This window comes from Dendropsophus ebraccatus, chromosome 1, assembly GCF_027789765.1.
Source record: "Dendropsophus ebraccatus isolate aDenEbr1 chromosome 1, aDenEbr1.pat, whole genome shotgun sequence".
Taxonomy (NCBI): Eukaryota; Metazoa; Chordata; class Amphibia; order Anura; family Hylidae; genus Dendropsophus; species Dendropsophus ebraccatus.
The window spans coordinates 115081393-115102165 of NC_091454.1; the positions used below are offsets into that span (position 1 = coordinate 115081393).

A 20773-nucleotide genomic window follows, 5' to 3' on the forward strand; every position below is an offset into this window, starting at 1 on the left:
TAGGAATCAGGAACAAGGACTAGGGACCAGGTAGCGGACAGGAATCAGGAACAAGGACTTGGGACCAGGTAGCGGATAGGAAACAGGAACAACAGGGGGCTGGGCCAAACGCTATGGGAAGCATGTAGAGGCTCCAACACAAGGGACAGGGCATGCTGGGATTTATAGGGAGTGATTGGTGCAACTAACCAATTAAGGGCGGACTGGCCCTTTAAATCTGAGACAGCCGGCGCGCGCGCGCGCCCTAGGAGGCGGGGACACGCGCGCCGGCCGGCACAGACGGAGACAGGAGCGGAGGAGAGGTGAGGCGCCCCCAGGGGCCGAACTAGCAGCAGCGCCGGGTCCCTGCACAAGGACCCCGGCGGCTGCATGGGGCAGGAGGAGGTCACGGCGGCGGCCCGGAACACGGGACGCCGCCGCGGCCGTGACAGTACCCCCCCTTTGGCCTCCCCCTCTTTCTTGCCTGCAGATGGAGGCATCAGGCAAACTTTGGTATTCTGCCGGTAGGCCGGACAAAGGCTTGGCGGGCTCGGGTGACAACATAGAATGCTTGGGCTGAGGTGACCTCAGACACTGGTTGGAACAGTTCTGACCCCAACTGAGAATCTTCCCGGTTCTCCAGTCCAGTTTAGGGACATGTAATTGCAGCCAAGGGAGTCCCAGGAGGATGGTGGAAGAAGAAGAATGGGGCAGGACGTAGAAGGAGATCTTTTCCAGATGTGAAGTGCCCACCTGGAGGACTAGAGGTGCGGTCTGGTAGTGCACATGGTCGGTAAGAATCTCGCCCGTGACCGAGGAGATAGTCAGGGGTCTGGCTAGTGGGGTCACGGGTAGCCGCCATCTCTGGACCAATGTAGCTGCAATAAAATTGCCTGCTGACCCAGAATCGAGACAGGCAGTAGTCTGGTGAGTTTGTCCTGAGGGTGTCTGGATGGAAACTGGCACAGACAAACTTGGAGAGGTGGCATTCACACTCAGGGAGACCTCTCCCACCGGACCTAGGTGCTGGAGTTTCCCGGACGCTTGAGGACGTTGGGGACATCTCAGCCGAAAGTGATCCGAACCGCCGCACTGTCACGCCTGGAGTAGTGGATTCACTGGACCGTCACCAGCGATGGCACTAACCTCACCAGGGAGCGGAGTCTAAGGGGCCGCTGGTTTTCACCAGAGCCCGCCGCAAGGCGGGATGGACTTGCTGCGGCAGGCGACCCCCAGGTCGCTACCCCTGGCTTGGTTGCTAGTGACGGCAGGCGAGGCGTGGCAGGAGCAGAAGGCAGGAGATGGTGCTGGCAGAGGTCTGTAGGCGTAACCGCAGGTGACAGGCTGAACACAGGAGCAACGAAGTGACAGGGGAGCAGGAACCAGGAACAAGGACTAGGGACCAGGTAGCGGATAGGAATCAGGAACAAGGACTAGGGACCAGGTAGCGGACAGAAATCAGGAACAAGGACTTGGGACCAGGTAGCGGATAGGAAACAGGAACAACAGGGGGCTGGGCCAAACGCTATGGGAAGCATGTAGAGGCTCCAACACAAGGGACAGGGCATGCTGGGATTTATAGGGAGTGATTGGTGCAACTAACCAATTAAGGGCGGACTGGCCCTTTAAACCTGAGACAGCCGGCGCGCGCGCGCCCTAGGAGGCGGGGACGCACGCGCCGGCCGGCACAGACGGAGACAGGAGCGGAGGAGAGGTGAGGCGCCCCCAGGGGCCGAACTAGCAGCAGCGCCGGGTCCCTGCACAAGGACCCCGGCGGCTGCATGGGGCAGGAGGAGGTCGCGGCGGCGGCCCGGAACACGGGACGCCGCCGCGGCCGTGACAAAATGTGACTATGTTACAACAAAGATTTGTCATACACTTAGAGTGTCCACCTTAGAGATTTACAGCATATGCCCAACCCCAGTGCACCCCCCCCCATCCTGTGTAAGATGATTTTACAGCATGCTACCTTGCTCTGAACAATGCTACAGGCAGAAGAGCAGACAGGCCATGCCATGAATGCAGCAGATGCTTAAGGGTGCCTTCACACCTACCGTATCGCAGCAGAAAATCCGCTGCGGATCCGCAGCAGATTTAACTAAATCAATGAACACAGCATCAAATCCTCACTTACAAATCTGCTGCGGATCCGCAGCGGATTTGACAGTGCGTATTTAATGCTGTGTTCATTCATTTAGTTAAATCTGCTGCGGATCCGCAGCGGATTTTCTGCTGCGATACGGTAGGTGTGAAGGCACCCTAAGAGTGGATTTGGATTAAAAGCACGGTCCTGGAGCAAATTATACTCGCAATCCAAGGCACCACTGTATATTTAAATATCATAAAGTGCTGTAATGTGATGTAACTAGGGGTATGCCTACATTAAGTGCAAATAAATTGTATAATTAGTAAAAAATACAATACCAATAGTGTGTGTGAAGTATAACTGCAATATGCTAATGACAAGTAAACACCTTGAAAATACATCTGAATATAAAGTGACTAGTGCCAAAATACAAAAAAAAATAAAAACATACTGAATAAGCAAATAAAGAAAAATGTAAAAGTTCCACTATACAAAGATGGATTCAAACCAATCCAACGATCATGGAATAACGCTGGAGTCTGGACCAGACTCAACGCGTATTGTTACCCTCTGGTGACTTTGTCAGGAGTGCTGGTGCATTGTACATCTTGTTTTTTATATGCAGATTATAATGAAAAACTGTAAAAACATAAATTTAGTAATTACCCAGCGGACCTAGGACTGATCTTGACCTGCCTGGTATATGTCATACAATCAGACTGCGCAGGTCTGTGAGTGTGTCAAAGCATGGGTTTCACGTTGGGTTTGCTAGCTTCATCAGAAGTGATCCCTGGACAGGACATTCTCAACATGCACCCTAACTATTGTCTCTGTATAGAAAACAGAAAACAAATGTATAATGTGTTCTAGCTGTGTACATTCTGTACTTTAAGGCTATGTTCACACTACGTAAATCTACGGCCGTAGTTCTCGCCGCAGAACTACAGCCGTAGATTTGCGGGGTGGAACATAGCATTATTTGCTATGGGATCCCGGCCGGAGCGTACACTTATTGTCTACGCTCCAGCCGGTTCCCATACGGTGCTGCAAACAACTGACAGGTCCATTATTTGCGGACGGAATTCAATGAATTCCGCCCGCAGAAGGACCTGTCAGTTGACACAGTGAAGCGGGCGGCTTCGGCCGCTTGCTTCACTCTGTGCTATGGGAAGCTCTGATGCGGGCGCGTGCTAATGCGCCCGCATCAGAGCTCCAGGGAGGAAAGATCATCCGGCCGGTACTTAAGTACCGGCCGTGATGATCCGGGCTGAGACCGGCCGTTCCGTGACCCGGCCAGAGTCACGGAACGGCCGGTCTCATACGTAGTGTGAGCATAGCCTAAAACTGCATCTCTAAGGTGAACTATGTGGTTATGTAAAATCATTTGTGTTATGGCCAAAAGAACATGATGAAGCAAGTGCAAGATAACATCATTGGATCAATGTGAATTACTGAGTTTGTCTCAGCAAGTGTAAAAAGACAGATATGGTATGTAGGCTTCTTTAGATGTAATAATTCTGCTCTTTATTTTACTGTGCATGCTTGTGGAACAGAAACTTTTACACTTCTACAAGATTCCAACACCCACAGTATTCTGTTAAATAGCTAGAAGACAAGTGTCTGGATTGTTGTGCCCACGCTGCCCTGTAGTAGAAGTGAAGAGAGAATTCCTTTTCTTTCAGCTGAGAGTGCTAAATTCTAGTATCATCAGGGAAATCCATTCCCAGCAGGGGCAGCTGAGAATTAAGGTCATGTACCCTGCTAAATGCAGTCATGGGACAAACAAAGTACTCCTTCCTTCAGCGGCCCATTTATATTTATCTCAGCCTACATAATTAGTCTTTCTACAATGAACCTTTTAGTCACAATAACAACCACCTCCACCAGATTTCACAAGAGTCATATTTAAAAAAACAAAAACAAAAAACTAATAATGAAAAAGTGACTATACTCTTCCTACCATAACCATTACAGTATATTAACACTGGGCAGATTTTTTTTGTGGAACGTTTTGTGACTGTTCATCTGAATAGAGCAAATACCGTATTTTTTGGCGTATAAGACGATTTTTTAACCCCGAAAAATCTTCTTAGAAGTTGTGGGTCGTCTTATACGTCGGGTATGGTCGCTTAAGAATGGCCCCAACCCCACCGTATGGGGCTACCACTATATTAAAAAAAATATTTAACTCACCTGAGGGCCCGTTCTTGAACCTCTCCAAGCGCAGCCAAGCGCCTCATCGGAGAGGCTCGGAGACTCTCGGCTGCCCGCAAGAGGTTCGGCGATCTCTGTCTCCGGCGCAGGTAGTGTACGGGAGGATCGCGGATGCCAGGAATGGGCCCCAGGTAAATTAATATTTTTTTTAAATTTAGCTGCAGTTAACCCCTACCTGACAGCAGCAGGGCTGCAGTCAGGCGGGGGTTAACATTTTCCGGCGTATAAGGCGAACCCCTGACAACCTTTTAAAAGTCAGGGGTCGTCTTATATGCCAGAAAATACGGTAGGTCCTTGATCTCAAGAGAGTTGCAAGTCCCCCATTTAGGGGCTTAGTGAGGTCTTGTTATATAAATCACAGAGGCTTTAACTTATTCAGCGCCCATAGTTTGTTTAAAGAGGTATAGCCATTCAGCGGTCGTAGCATAGGGTCCAGCCTCGGCCGCTGAATGGCTGAGCTGCCTTGAGACATCACGTCTCAAGCTGCAGCTAAGACCAGGAAGCGGCAGCTGGATGGGAGAACATGGCGGCGCAATCCGGAACCCGGCGCTGGAACTGGGGAGGTAAGTGACTGGTGGCCTCTATATCTATCCCTTCCCGGCCGCAGAATAAAAATAACCCGAGCCCGGAGTACCCCTTTAACAAGGCTAGGGCTTCATAGTGACTTCTAGTTGAGGTGTTGCAATAAAATTGTGCGATTCTCACACATATCGTCAATAATGATAATAATAATGATAATAATAATAATAATAACAATAATAATGCTTTTATTTGTATAGCGCCAACTGATTCCGCAGCACAGTATATACTTTGTCAATTGTGGTCCCTGTGCCCATTAGGGCTCACAATCTAAATTCACCTATCTGTATTTTTGGGGAGGAAACCCATACAAACACAGAGAACACTGAGATACCGTGTTCCTTAAGACGTGATAGAGCGTAAGTGTTAAAGCAGTTTTTTTGCAAACTGCAACACACCAGTCCCCCAGGTTGTGTTTGGTATTACAGTTCAGCCCCATTCATTTTAATATTATTGAGCTGCAAAACTACAGGCAAACTCAGGACAAGAATTGTGCCATTTCAGGAAAAATGTGGCCAAGTTATTCTAAGGCTACAAACCAGGCCCGGACTGATAATCTGGCAGGCCGGGCAAATGCCTGCCGGGCTGCTCAGATTATCAGTCCGAGGGCCGCCGACCAACCCCCCTCCGCTAGCCCTACCGGCCGCCGCCGCTCTGCATCTGCTGCTGTTATCTGCTTACATTTTCCGTCATCAGCAGCCCGATGCAGACCGGCCCCGGAGTCTCACAGCTCCAGCCCCGCGGCGCCTGCATCTCTCTCATCTACTGCTCTGTGGCCGGCAGTAACGGATGACGTCACACGTCTGCCGACGTGCAGTAGATGAGAGAGGTGCAGGCACCGCGGGGCTGGAGCTATGAGACTCCGGGGCCGGTCTGCATCGGGCTGCTGATGACGGAAGATGTAAGCAGATAACAGCAGCGGACCAGAGAGGACCGGAAAGAATCTGCTGGATCCGAGGTGAGTATACTTTTGTTTTTGTTTTTTTACAATGTGGGGGCTGTACAGGGGGAAATGCCATGTGGGGGCTACAGAGGGCCACATTTACTATGTGGGGGGCTGCATGGGGGGGATAATATGTTATACTATGTGGGGGCTGACTACATAGGGACCTATACTATGTGGGGGGCCACATGGGGGGTAATATTTTGGGGCTATACTATGTGGGGGCTGACTACACAGGGACCTATACTATGTGGGGGGCTACATGGGGGGGTAATAATATGTTGGGGGCTATACTATGTGGGGGCTGACTACACAGGGACCTATACTATGTGGGGGGCCACATGGGGGGGTAATATTTTGGGGCTATACTATGTGGGGGCTGACTACACAGGGACCTATACTATGTGGGGGGCTACAGGGGGGGGATAATATGTTGGGGGCTATACTATGTGGGGGCTGACTACACAGGGACCTATACTATGTGGGGGGCCACATGGGGGGGGTAATATTTTGGGGCTATACTATGTGGGGGCTGACTACACAGGGACCTATACTATGTGGGGGGCTACAGGGGGGTAATAATATGTTGGGGGATATACTATGTGGGGGCTGGCTACACAGGGACCTATACTATGTGGGGGGCTGCATGGGGGGGATAATATGTTGGGGGCTATACTATGTGGGGGCTGACTACACAGGGACCTATACTATGTGGGGGGCTGCATGGGGGGTATAATATGTTGGGGGCTATACTATGTGGGGGCTGACTACACAGGGACCTATACTATGTGGGGGGCTACACGGAGGGGGGGATAATATGTTGGGGGCTATACTATGTGGGGGCTGACTACACACGGACCTATACTATGTGGGGGGCTACAGGGGGCGGGAATAATAGGTTGCTGTTATACTATGTGGGGGCTGGCTACACATGGCCTCGCACTCCAACACTGTTTCTCTCCTGGCTATTTCTGACGATATATAATGGTTGTATTCCATTGTAGCTAAAGTGTCCTAGAGGCGGAGCCAAGCTACAGCTGCAGAGGTGAGGTGAGCAGGTGCTTAGTGCCGCCTCCAGGACACTTTAGCAACAATGGAATACAACCATTATATAACTTTAGAAATGGCCAACAAATACAGGTATAGTTGGCTTTATCCTCCTGCCATCTATCTGCCGGTGTCTGCTGAAGCTTGTACAGGTATGGTTCCCATAATACTAGAGCAGGCCGCACAATGACAAGGTGTGAGGGGGACACATATATAGAACTTACAAATCATGCTAAGGTACAGCTCCATAGTTGTCCTTTGTTTATAACTCTGATAAAGAATCCTGTGGTGAAGGTTGTTCATGCGCGCCATACCCAGTTTTAAGGGAGACCAGCAACTATTGTTGGTCCGCAAAGTCCTCCGTGTCCAGTGCTTCTCGCTCATAGCATATACAGCACGGGCTCTAGGACCGCCCCGCACCTCCCACCTGTGCGCGCTCCTCACCCCCTCCTTGCAGTTCTTTCGCTTTGCCAGTCTACAGCTCCTCCCACACGTGGGTAATTTGCATACGCGTTGACGCGAGGAGGGGGCGTGGTTAGTGAAGCTACTGTAGCAGACAATGGCAGTGGTGGACCGCTAGCTGGGGGACCGTCCATGTCATCGGGGTCTGCGCGCAGCGGCGGGGACACCGGCGGGTTATGTCATTGTTCCCTGTCCCCGCAGACAGACGTCATGGAGGCCGTGCAGCCGCCCTCACCTCCAGTGCTGTGCTCCGTGCTGGCCGTGAGAAGTCACAGCTGCGAGGTGACCCTGGACCCCGGCCGGGCGCTGCTGTCGTGGAGAGAAGTGAGGGCCCGGCGGGGAAGGGACAGCGGCCGAGCGGGTGAGTGGCATCTTATGGGCAGTGCCAGGAGAGGCAGCTGGGGGAGATGTGACACTGGTGCTGGGCCCGCTGCTCATGTACAGTGTGCCAGGCTGCTGCATAGTGTATAGATGTGTGATATAGGGAAGCGGCTCCCGGGCCCTCCACACTGATGTGCTGCCACCAGTGCTGTGTGCTTGTTACCAGGTCACTATCCCCCAAGCTGTGGATCTCTCCAGCTGCTGCCACACTACAACTCCCAGCATTCCCTGACAGCAATGCAACAGCTGGAGAGCCGCAGGTTGGTGCCCTCAGTCTGCTGCACCTGTGTGACTGGCCCGCCTCTATAGGCACCCCCCCCTTTATATAACTTGGTAGAACTTTCCATACTTTTCCTGTCTGCCCTAATATTATTATAGCGATGTTGTGGAGATCAAAGTAGTATCATAGGCTGTGTGGCATCCTTTTTCTAATCTACACTGAGGGCAGCCACAGAGCGGGCACCGTGGGCAGCCACAGAGCCGGCACCGAGGGGAGGGCAGCCACAGAGCCGGCACCGAGGGGAGGGCAGCCACAGAGCCGGCACCGAGGGGAGGGCAGCCACAGAGCCGGCACCGTGGGCAGCCACAGAGCGGGCAGCGAGGGCAGCCACACAGCCGGCACCGAGGGGAGGGCAGCCACAGAGCCGGCACCGAGGGGAGGGCAGCCACAGAGCCGGCACCGAGGACAGCCATAGTACTGGCACTGCTGCTAGGTTTAGATTCTAAACAACCATGGGGACTTCCTTACCATGACACCACACTTCCCATCACACTGACAGCTGCCTGGTGGTTGGATTTGTTCACACTAGTCGGTTATAAATGACTGCTACTTGGTCTGTAGAAATGTTTAGTAACTTCACAAGGCTGAATATTGTGGATTGTGTCTTAGGTCCTTTCTAGGAATTGTTGCATGATTTGTGTCTGTACTCCTGGCAGCTGACAGCATAGCCTTTTCTTACTACTACATAGCCATTTCCTACTACTACATAGCCATTTCTTACTACTACATAGCCATTTCTTACTACTACATAGCCATTTCTTACTACTACATAGCCATTTCTTACTACTACATAGCCTTTTCTTACTACTACATAGCCTTTTCTTACTACTACATAGCCTTTTCTTACTACTACATAGCCTTTTCTTACTACTACATAGCCTTTTCTTACTACTACATAGCCTTTTCTTACTACTACATAGCCTTTTCTTACTACTACATAGCCTTTTCTTACTACTACATAGCCTTTTCTTACTACTACATAGCTTTTTCTTACTACTACATAGCCTTTTCTTACTACTACATAGCCTTTTCTTACTACTACTACATTGCCTTTTCTTACTACTACTACATTGCCTTTTCTTACTACTACTACTACTACATAGCCTTTTCTTACTACTACATAGCCTTTTCTTACTACTACATAGCCTTTTCTTACTACTACATAGCCTTTTCTTACTACTACATAGCCTTTTCTTACTACTACTACATTGCCTTTTCTTACTACTACTACATTGCCTTTTCTTACTACTACTACTACATAGCCTTTTCTTACTACTACATAGCCTTTTCTTACTACTACTACATTGCCTTTTCTTACTACTACTACATTGCCTTTTCTTACTACTACTACTACATAGCCTTTTCTTACTACTACATAGCCTTTTCTTACTCCTTGTTCTGAGAACAAAGGGTCCCTATATAGAAGCCTGGCTGTGGGGACAGGGACTGAGCAGGTGAGCCCACCAGTAGCTAGATGTGCAGATTGCTATATACTGTCACACAGACATGTTAAAAGTTACCATCGGTCTGGGTATTCAGATTAATATTAATCGATAGAGATAGGAGAAGTGCCCAAGTGGGCGCTTCCCTCACTTACATACTGTTCTGCCCATCTCATAGCAGGAGTGGGATTCAGCAAGCTGAAGGGAGAAGGATGCAGCTGTGCCACATAACTACCTCGGGGCATAGACTTGTTCGCAGACAGATACTCTTATTTAGTATTTTTGCTGAGCTGGTTTATTTTTGTTACTTTGGAGTAATGCTTTTTATTAGCTGAGTTGTTACTGCACTGACTGAAAGGGGTTGTAACATAAATTGTGTGTCTGGGCTCAGGGTGTGCAAAAAAAAAAAAAAAAAAAACTGGGGAAGAAAACAACAACAAAGAAAATCTACTTGCTTGCCCTGATCCCCCATGGTGCATTGTCTGGACTGAGTACCACTTCCTGCTTTTGTTTTTTGGCATGCAGCCAGTCTCTGGCTATAGCGGTGACCGGTCTTGGCTAGTGATTGGCTGAGCAGGTGCTTCCTGCATGTGCTAATGAAAGCAGAACACACTTCTTGGGCCAGAGCAGGATGCGTATTCTATTGGTAAACTAAAACGTAACCCAAATTTATATATATATATATATATATATATATATATATATATATATATATAAATTTAGGTTAAGTTTTAGTTTAACAATAGATTACGCATCCTGCTCTGGCCCTCATGCCGGCCCCCCTCTGCGGCGTCAACAGCTGCTCAGCCGCGATTGGCTGAGCACAGTTATGCTTAGCCAATTGCAGCTGAGCAGCTGAAGACTCCGCAGAGGGGGCCGGCATGAGGAAAGGTTAGAGCCGTTCAGCTGGCCTCCCGAAGATGACATAATTGTCCCCAAGATGGCGGCCGGGGTCAACACGAATCGGGTGAGTATGGAGCACTACACTTCTGGGTCTAGCGTGGGTGGGGGGAAACACGGGGAAGGGGGCCATTCACTAACATAACATACATTACAAAGTTGTATAACTTTGTAATGTGTGTTATTTAGTGAATAATTGTTTAGTGCCGCACTACCCCTTTAATGTTTCAGAGGACTTTTTGACCCCTTCCCCCAGCATGCATTCTGGACCTTAAAAGAGAAGTTAGGTGAAAATTTTTATTAAAGTATTGTATTGCCTCCCAAAAGTTATACAAATCACCAATATACACTTATTACGGGAAATGCTTATAAAGTTCTTTTTTCCCTGCACTTACTACTGCATCAAGGCTTCACTTCCTGTATAACATGGTGATGTCACAACCTGACTCCCAGAGCTGTGCGGGCTGTGACTGAGAGGATGATGGCAGGGGGATGCTCAGTGTCCCTCCAGTGCCCTGTGTCCCTCAGTATCCCTCTGCCATCATCCTCTCCAGCAGCCACAGCCCGCACAGCTCCTGGGAGTCGGGTTGTGACATCACCATTTTATCCAGGAAGTGAAACCTTGATGCAGTAGTAAGTGCAGGGAAAAAATTCCTTTATAAGCATTTCCTGTAATAAGTGTATATTGGGGATTTGTATAATTTTTTGGGGGCCAATACAATGCTCTAATAAAAATTTTTCAATGGACTTCTCCAGAATGCCCAATTAATATTTTTGTTTTTCTGTCATTGCCTTCCCAGCTGTGTAACTTTTTTTTCTATTACAATAACATGAGGGCTTACTTTTTTTTGGCAAGTTGTACTTTTTAAAGAAGTTGTCCTGTAAAAATTGATTAGCAATCCTGCTCTGGCTGCCAGTCCCGGACTGCCCACTTTTAGCTGCTGTTAGCATTTCAGCAACATCTGCTGACATGCTGCTCCCTCCAGATATGGCTGCTCAGTATGGAATCTATGCTAAGCGACCATTTTCGGTGGGAGTGGCACATGGAGAGTGGAGGTCAGGGACAGAAAGTATACATCCCTGTCATGTCCCCTGCAGTCCTGGCAAGATTATTACTTTATTTTAGTCCTACTGTAAAAAATGTCTATGGTGGGCTACAGTAAGGACCTTTAAAGAGACTCTGTCAGTAGGTTTATGCTGTCCTATCTCAGGGTAGCATAAACTAGTGACAGAGAAGCTGAACAGAATGATGTATCACTTACATTGTGCTGTACAGCTGATTCTGAGATATCTTCACGGATAACATGGACAATACGTAGTCTTCTCCATTATGAGCATGAGCCCAGTAGTCCTGGATATTCATGAGAAGCAGAAAACTCTACCCACCAGCTGCTGATTGGCAGTTATCTATCCATGCTGTTTATAGGCAGTCAGCTGTCAATCAGCAGCTGGAGGGCGGGGTGTGGGGTGTGGGCAAGAATCCTATTCTCCTGCATATTAGGGGAATGGCTGAACAGAATTATACAGAAATCTGTTCAGCATTTCCGTCACTTATTTATGCTTTCTTCATTTGAAGTGGCATAAACCTAGTGACAGATTCCCTTTAATGACCACTCTATCTGTGGTTAAGAGGTTATAATGAAAGCTGGAATCTGATTGGTTGTTATAGGAAACTGCTCCACTCTTCCTTTGAACAAGATTTGATGAATCTCCCCCAATGTGTATCTATTGTGTAACTCTCAATTACTGTACATTGCCCGCTGTAAAGCTATATGAATCCCCATGTTGACATTGTGCAAAAAATGATTGGACATTAGATACCTGCAAAAACCACCAGTCTAAGTGGCTATGGGTGGGGTAAAAATAAAAAACAAGCCTACATTCCCCTACTTCGTTCCATCATACCAGTTGTTCCTGGTATCTGGACCTTTCAGCTAGTTCATGGTTCAGTGGCTAGCTGTGTGGTACTTGTTAGGCAATAATTTAGGGCATCAGGGTAAGTATGCCTTCTTTAAACAACCAGACGTACACTTTTTCCAAATTTACTCCCCAGTTGTAAATTTGTACCTGTCTTTATACATCTTTTCCAGAAGATGGGGTAACCATGGATACATTTACACCATTTGAATATTGAATCAAAATGGATGTATTTATGGTTACCCGATCTTCTGGTGGCCAGTCGGGAAAAACTGCATACTCGGGCCCTTTTCACACGTCTCAATAATCTATCTAAATTTCTTATCTGACCCATGGGGTTCTTTTGGGCACAGGTATCCTTCAGGATTTTTTGAAGGGTGTCCATGCCGGAAAATAGGTCCAGAAATTATAGAACATGTCCTATAATTGTCCTGAATTCTGGCACAGATGCCCATATAACCCTATGTGAGCAATGGCACTTTAACTATACACACTGGAACAAAACTTTTTACGTCGCCGAAATAACTGTTTACCCTGAATACCGGCCCCAAGAGACAGGCAGACTCTGGGACTATACATGGAGGTACTTTTAAAACTGTTAATAATCACAACCTGAGGCAGTGCTGTAACTGAGTGCAGATCAGTGAGATTGTATGCAGAGCCGTTGTATGCAAGGCCGGATCATTCTGCGGTGTGTTAACTTCTTTATAGTCCGTTGTACATTCCCATTAACAGTGGGAAGATGTGCTGCCGACTATCAATGATTTGAATACCTTCACAAAAGATGTGATCAGCTTGATCACAGGCCCTTTTACCTGACCCACTTCTGCCTGCCGAGACGCTATGTTCTCATATTTATGTTTTAGAACAGCAGGTAAAACGCACTGAAAAAACAGATGCATTTGTTTAGATGTGCGCTTATGGGCAGCAGCTGGCAAAACATGATGTTACACCAGTCCTTCTTGTCATCAATGATCTGATTAAGCCTGGCAATGCCAATCACATGTACAGCCTACACAGACAGTCTAGGTTCTAGTAAAGGAAAAAACGCAGCAAAAACAGGTATGTGGGAACACCACCTTCTGTAGATGCAATACCTGATATCTGCTGACACATTCACAAAGTATGAGCTGTCTTTTAGTTGCTTTGGAGGAGCCATTTCCTCTTCGTATATGGTGTGGCTAAATATTTATAAAGTCATATTACACTCCAATAAGGTACTTAACTAACATTGTCACATTATTGCACCCAAGTAAGGGCCTTGGTGGGTCTAGTGACCTAACAGTACCATACTGTAGAGTCTGCTGATGCTGTTAGTTCAGGTCAGTAGTATCCAAATTATGGCTGGATTCACACGCTGTAACTGTGCGGCTGTATTTTTTATGCGGCTGTAAATGTGCGGGTGAAACTCCGGCCGTGGGAAAAAATAGACATGCGGCTCAAAACATACGGTCATTTACTTGGAAATCTGGTTCAACTAAAAATAACAAATAAAATGTTAAGAAAGTGATGGAAACACCTCTGGATGCATCTGGGAAAGCAGGGAACACAGTTTACATGAATCGCTATTACCGGGGTTTGCGATCCTCTGCACTATAGCCGATGTGTCTCATGGTTAATATATTGAATTAATAAAACACATTTTCTGTCTAATAAAGTCCCTTTTATTGTTCAATAATTAAATGTAAACGATTCCATCATTTTGCAATTAAATATACTGTTAAAATAAATATATATATAAATAAATGTATATTTATATATATATTTTTTGACAGTATATTTAATTGCACAATGATGGATTCGTTAGAATTAAATTATTGACCAACGAAACTGAATTTATTTAAACGAAAATTTGTTTTCTTAATTAAATATTAATTAGTACAGGAAACTCCATAAGCCGGTAATTCATATGCCGGCAATAGAGCATTCTGTACTAATCATCACTTAACTTTAATGAAAACATCAAATGTTTCTTCTAATTATGTTATGACAATAGCATTATTAGAAGAAACATTTAGAATTATATGTGCGCTCAGCTGATTGGCTGTTCGGCTGAGCGCACATATAATGAGCCGGTCCGCAGCACAGTGACTTCATTGTGCTGCGGACCAGCGAAGAGGACACATCGGGGTGAGTATAGAGCTCTCCCCACCCCCTCCCCAGCACTGCACCCCTCCCAGCAAGGAAGGGGGGGTCACTTAACCCCTTCCTTGCTGGGATGGGTGCAGTCTGACATCAGTCTGGCCCCCAGGGGGTTAAGGGGGATGCAATACATCCTCCCTTAACCCCTTGGGGGTCAGACTGTAAGCAGCGATCTGTAAAGATGCTGCATACTGTAAGGAGCACAACACCGCTCACAATGATGGGTGTTGTGCTCCTGTTTGTGTGTTTTTTGTGTGTTTCTCCCTTTTTGTTTTTCAGATATCGGTATCCTGGGGATTACGTCGGATTCCGTGGACTACGTCGATGACCAGCGTTTTTTTAATGTTTTTTTTTAATAAAATGGTCAATGAGGGGTGTGGGGGTGTTTTTATTTGAATAAAAAAATTTGTAAACTTGTGTCTTGTCTTTATTTCTTTACTTTATAGACTTAGTAGTGGAAGCCGTCTAATAGACGGAATCCATTACTAAGTCGGGGCCTAGTGTTAGCCGGTATAAAATGGCTAACACTAACCCCCTATTATTACCCCAGTACCCAATGCCACCAGGGGTACTGGGAAGAGCCGGGTGCCAGTGGTCCCGGAGCGTCAAAATTGGCGCTCCTGGACCGGGCGGCAGCAGGCTGGTAAGATTTAGGCTGGGGAGGGCCTAAACCAATGGCTCTTCCCACCCTGGTGTTACCAGGCTGCTGTCGTTTGGTTTTTAACCCGGCTGGTTATAAAAATAGGGGGGACCCTATGCGTTTTTTTTTAATTATTTATTTATTTAAAAAAAAACGCATAGGGTCCCCCCTATTTTTATAACCAGCCGGGTTAAAAACCAAGCGACAGCAGCCTGGTAACACCAGGGTGGGAAGAGCCATTGGTTTAGGCCCTTCCCAGCCTAAATCTTACCAGCCTGCTGCCGCCCGGTCCAGGAGCGCCAATTTTGACGCTCCGGGACCACTGGCACCCGGCTCTTCCCAGTACCCCTGGTGGCATTGGGTACTGGGGTAATAATGGGGGGTTAGTGTTAGCCATTTTATACCGGCTAACACTAGGCCCCGACTTAGTAATGGATTCCTTCTATTAGACTGCTTCCACTACTAAGTCTATAAAGTAAAGAAATAAAGACAAGACACAAGTTTACAAATTTTTTTATTCAAATAAAAACACCCCCACACCCCTCATTGACCATTTTATTAAAAAAAACATTAAAAAAACGCTGGTCATCGACGTAGTCCACGGAATCCGACGTAATCCCCAGGATACCGATATCTGAAAAACAAAAAGGGAGAAACACACAAACAGGAGCACAACACCCATCATTGTGAGCGGTGTTGTGCTCCTTACAGTATGCAGCATCTTTACAGATCGCTGCTTACAGTCTGGCCCCCAAGGGGTTAAGGGAGGATGTATTGCATCCCCCTTAACCCCCTGGGGGCCAGACTGATGTCAGACTGCACCCATCCCAGCAAGGAAGGGGTTAAGTGACCCCCCTTCCTTGCTGGGAGGGGTGCAGTGCTGGGGAGGGGGTGGGGAGAGCTCTATACTCACCCCGATGCGTCCTCTTCGCTGGTCCGCAGCACAATGAAGTCACTGTACTGCGGACCGGCTTATTATATGTGCGCTCAGCCGATCAGCCAATCAGCTGAGCGCACATATAATTCTAAATGTTTCTTCTAATAATGTTATTGTCACAACATAATTAGAAGAAACATTTGATGTTTTCATTAAAGTAAAGTGATGATTAGTACAGAATGCTCTATTGCCGGCATATGAATTAACGGCTTATAGAGCTTCCTGTACTAATTAATATTTAATTAAAAAAACACATTTTCGTTGAAATAAATACAGTTTCGTTGGTCAATAATTTATTTCTAACGAATCCATCATTGTGCAATTCAATATACTGTCAAAAAATAAATATATAGATAAATATACATTTATTTATATATCTATTTTTTTTACCAGTATATTTAATTGCAAAATGATGGATTCGTTAGAAATAAATTATTGATCAAGGAAAGTGTCTTGATTACAAAGAAAATGTGTTTGATTAATTTAATATATTAACTATTAGAGGCATCGGCATTCGGCATCATTGCCGGCTATTTTTGAAGTACTCCGTACGGACCGCCTGTCAATCCACGGCCGCATATTCAGCCGCAAACAATGGTCTTGTTCATTTTTTACGGGTCCGTTTACGATAGGGCCGTAGATTCATACATAGTGTGCACTGTGCAGCCGTATATCCTATACTTCCAAGCATACACACGAACCACCAAAAATACCGCCGCACAATTACAGCCGCAAATACAGCCGCACTCTTACAACGTGTGAACCGAGCCTATAACTGGTTATGAATGACTCGCTGTGTATCAGTTTGTGTATTTTCTTTCTAAATTTTTAAGTAAAATGGCGAGACAAAGCAGACCTAATAGATATGCATATGTATACCCACAAACAGATTGTATAAAACACATGACTCACTGCCATAAGGCTCTCCATATTTATCAAGTAAGTACCTCCTGTAAATAGCCTGCTAACTGGATTATAGAAGGATTTAATTGTTTTTTTTTCTCCCGAAAAATAGGTCTCTCTGAATTAGGACAGAACTGTAATATACAGGCTTGTAATGTATTTTGTATAATATTAATATGTTGCTTATTGTGGCTCTCAGAGATTAGGCTTAGAGAAAAGCCAGACACTCTGCTCCATTCCTGTCACTTGGGACAAAATTGCTTGCATAGTAAAAGTAAAATCTTAAATTATACCTTACATTACCCATTAAAGAGGAGACTTCGCAAGAGATTTAGAAGACCGTATTATAAATGCTTGAATATCAGTAGAGATGAATTATTCCTGTCTCCACAGCATTTCTATAATTCACTTAAGAGTTTACACATACAGACCTACGAATACATAGTGCTCACATACAGACCTACATATACACAATACACACATACAAAGATGTAATTATTCACAGCCACCTTACTCAAGGTTAAATGCCCCTAAATTTAAGACATGGCCCTTAGTTCTGCTGTTCGAGAGCAAACACATATGTGCCCACTTACCTCCTTTTATTTGAGTAAGGCTTTATTTACATGGTCCGTGCAATAAGCAGGTGCTGTGGACCGGAATCCCTGTCCTGTCGACATCATGTATCCTTATGATGTTAAGAATTCTGAGTTCTGCGGTACAGTACTGACAGTCGCACGCATTTGTCAGTACAGTTCCACGGAGATTTACCAAACAGGTACACAGCTCCCAGCATCACAATGATGCATGATGCCGGAAACCTCAAACTCTGTTCTGTTGCACACCATTTTTGTGTATATGTATGTATGTATATATATATATAATATACCCCCCCCCCCCCCCTGCAGGGAACGTGTAAATAAGGTCTAACAATAGTCAATTCATCTGCTCTAGTGTCGGCACCCATCTGAACCTGGAGATCATGTTGCCAGACTGCTGATAGGGTAATGCTACGTTTACACAGAGTGATATTTCGCCCAATCGATCGTTTAACGATTTTGAAGCAACAATTTTGTTTTTATGACGATCAGTGTTTAGATGAATAAATCGTTAAAATAACCGTTTGAAAATTCGTAAGAAAATCGTTATTGCGATCCTTTTTAAGATCCTTCTTTTTAAGCCCTTCTTTTACATAGGGTAAATCAGTGAAAGACTGTTTACGCGAAGCGATCTACAAATTTTCAGCGAACGACGATTTAAGAACATGTTGAAAGATCAAAATGAACGATTTCTCACTCGTCGTTTGATCTTTTGCTGTGTTTACACGGTACGATTATCGCCCAAATGCAATCGATTATGCGATAATTCGAACGATAATCGTTCCGTGTAAACGCAGCATGTGAGAGCCTCACAGATCCCTTACATGCCACAGTTAAATTGTGAAATTAGGTTACAGGTTTAACCCATAGCTGCACCAGGACGTTACTGAACGTCTTGGTGCCGCTATGGGAGTTCACTGCCGCGATCCCGGGTGCCGCATGTAGCCCGGGACCGCAGCTAATTAAGTACTTAGAAGCAGCTGTCAAAGTTGACAGCTGCTTCTAAATACTTGCTCATCTCCATACCTGGTGGTCTAGCGGGGGGATCCCCGCATCCAGCCCGGGCCGGGGTCTGCGCCGTAATGGCACTGATCCCGGCTCTGCATTCTATTGCCTTCGGCTGCAGCAGCCGAAAGCAATAGAACACTGATCTCATGGATTCATGCAGTATAACTAAACTGCATGGATCTCTATTAGAAATCAGAGTGCATATACTAGAAGTCCCCCAGGGGGGCTTCTAGTATATGTGTAAAGTCAAAGAAAAATTTATTTTTAATAACACAAAGCCCCCTCCCCTAATAAGTGTGAATCACCCCCCTCCACAGCAGATTTCATTTGAATAACTGAACACAGCATCAAATCTGCTGCGGATCCTGTAGGTGTGAACGCACCCTTAGGGCTTATTTGGTCAGTTTTGCACCAGCATCTGTTATAAATGGTTCATATGTTAGTGCTTCTAAGGATTGGTACAGTTGGGGTGTGTTCACACGTACAAGATCTGCAGCAGATTTGACAGCGCAGATTTGAAGTTGCAGTTTCAATGCAAAGTAACTCTAGGCCATCAAATCTGCTGCAGATCTGCTGCAGATTCAAATCTGCTGTAGATCCTGTACGTGTGAACGCACCCTTAAGGTGTCCAACTACCGCTGAACCAAAGGGAAAAGAGACAGAAAGATATTTGTGATGCATGTAGTTTAGAAATGATTAACACAGCTAAAATAGCAGATGTTACTGTATACAGAAATCTTTAGACTTTAATGGGTTTTCCCATGTCCCCTAAATTCAGTTCAGCAGCCCTGAACCAACTCTGCCTCACTGAGCTTACACACGCCTCCATAGAAGTGGCCCATAGAAGACAGCAGCGGTCTGCTGCTGCTCCTAATGCTCAAAGCGACAGCCAGCTGACCATGCATATTGTCTTTTAACATTACCTATTCCGCCAAACGATTATCGACACTAATAGCTGATAATCGGCCAAATACGGACGATAATCGCTTGGTGTAATATGGCTAATAGTAACATACTTAATAAGATGAAAGAAGACGAGTCCATCAGGTTCAGCCTAGACTGTGTTGATCTAGAGAAAGGCAAAAACCACCATGAGGCAGATAACAATTGCCCCATAACAGGGAGAAAATTCCTTCCCGACTCCAATGGCAATCAGAATCCCCGGATCCCCGGATCAATGTATCATCAGAGATCTAATGTTTATAACTTGTAATATCATATTTTTCAAGAAAAGCATCCAGGCCTCCCTTGAATTTATATAATAGTTACAGTTATAGAAAAAGCAGTACCTTTTGAACAGGCTCCAGAAACTTGGTGTCAAGTGGGCCCTATTTAGGCCTCCATTAAGCTGTGTACATTATGGATGTTGCTCTGCATTGTCAAAAGACAGTCTTTATCATAGAGAAAATGTTAATCTTTGGGTTTTTCTTATGAGCATAAAAGTGTGTTACTTGTATCCAGTTTTTGTGGTACAATATGCTTATCGAAGTCTATGGAGAGCGTTGAGAATACAAATTCATCTCTGTGTCATCAGTATTGCATCTGTAAGAGGCTGTTTTATGTGTTTCTTCCTCCCTCTAGACAGCCCTTCAGTATTATGGATCTGTAATAGATACAACACTTATGACATAATAAGAGTGCTCTATGATCCGTAATTATGGACATATTGAGGATCTGTATTCAGTGTACAGAGTTGTAACCTTGAGAAAATGCTTGGGTTTTCTTTAAGATCGAGAAGGAAGCAACATTTTTCTCTTGAATTCTGGGAAGCAAGACAATTATAATTACTAAATCTAATGGGAGGCACAGTCCATCATGAAACCGTCCATTTTTAGGTGCATTTGGTTCATTTTGCCACCCTTGGAAGGATATACTTAAGGTACAGTGGTAATACGTTATGCTAGCCTTCATCTTTATTTGTTATGGTCTCTTTCAAAAGACCTTCTGTATTTATATGATAAGTAGAACAGTGCTGATAAAGACTTTTGGATGTTCTCTTGTTTGTAAGAAGAATACAGATTTTTAAACCAATGAGGCCATGTTCACACATCATGGATTCTATGAAAATTTAGGCACCGATATACCACCTGGGTCCGAAGAATCTGCTGATATTCCGTCAGTAATACAAATAAAAGGGGGATTTTAAACTGCATTTCCACACTCCAGGAAAAGATCTGCATAATAAACATGGGAAATTGCTTAGGGTTCTATTAGATGAAACAATTTTTACTGATGAACAATAAACAAATAGTGAATGAGAGCTACCCCATATCGTACACCATATTACGCAGAACGATAGTCATTAGTTACGATCATT

The 20773-nt window shown here is 45.6% G+C and overlaps 1 protein-coding gene across 1 annotated transcript in view; it reads left to right on the top strand.

The window, feature by feature from the left end:
* Positions 1–7387: 7387 nt before the first annotated feature.
* CERK (ceramide kinase) overlaps positions 7388–20773 on the top strand; it is a 66530-nt gene continuing 53144 nt past the window's right edge. Inside the window, exon 1 of the mRNA XM_069977010.1 lies at positions 7388–7671. Coding sequence (XP_069833111.1) covers positions 7443–7671 — 229 coding nt within the window. The 5' untranslated portion in view covers positions 7388–7442. The remainder of the gene's footprint in view (positions 7672–20773) is intronic.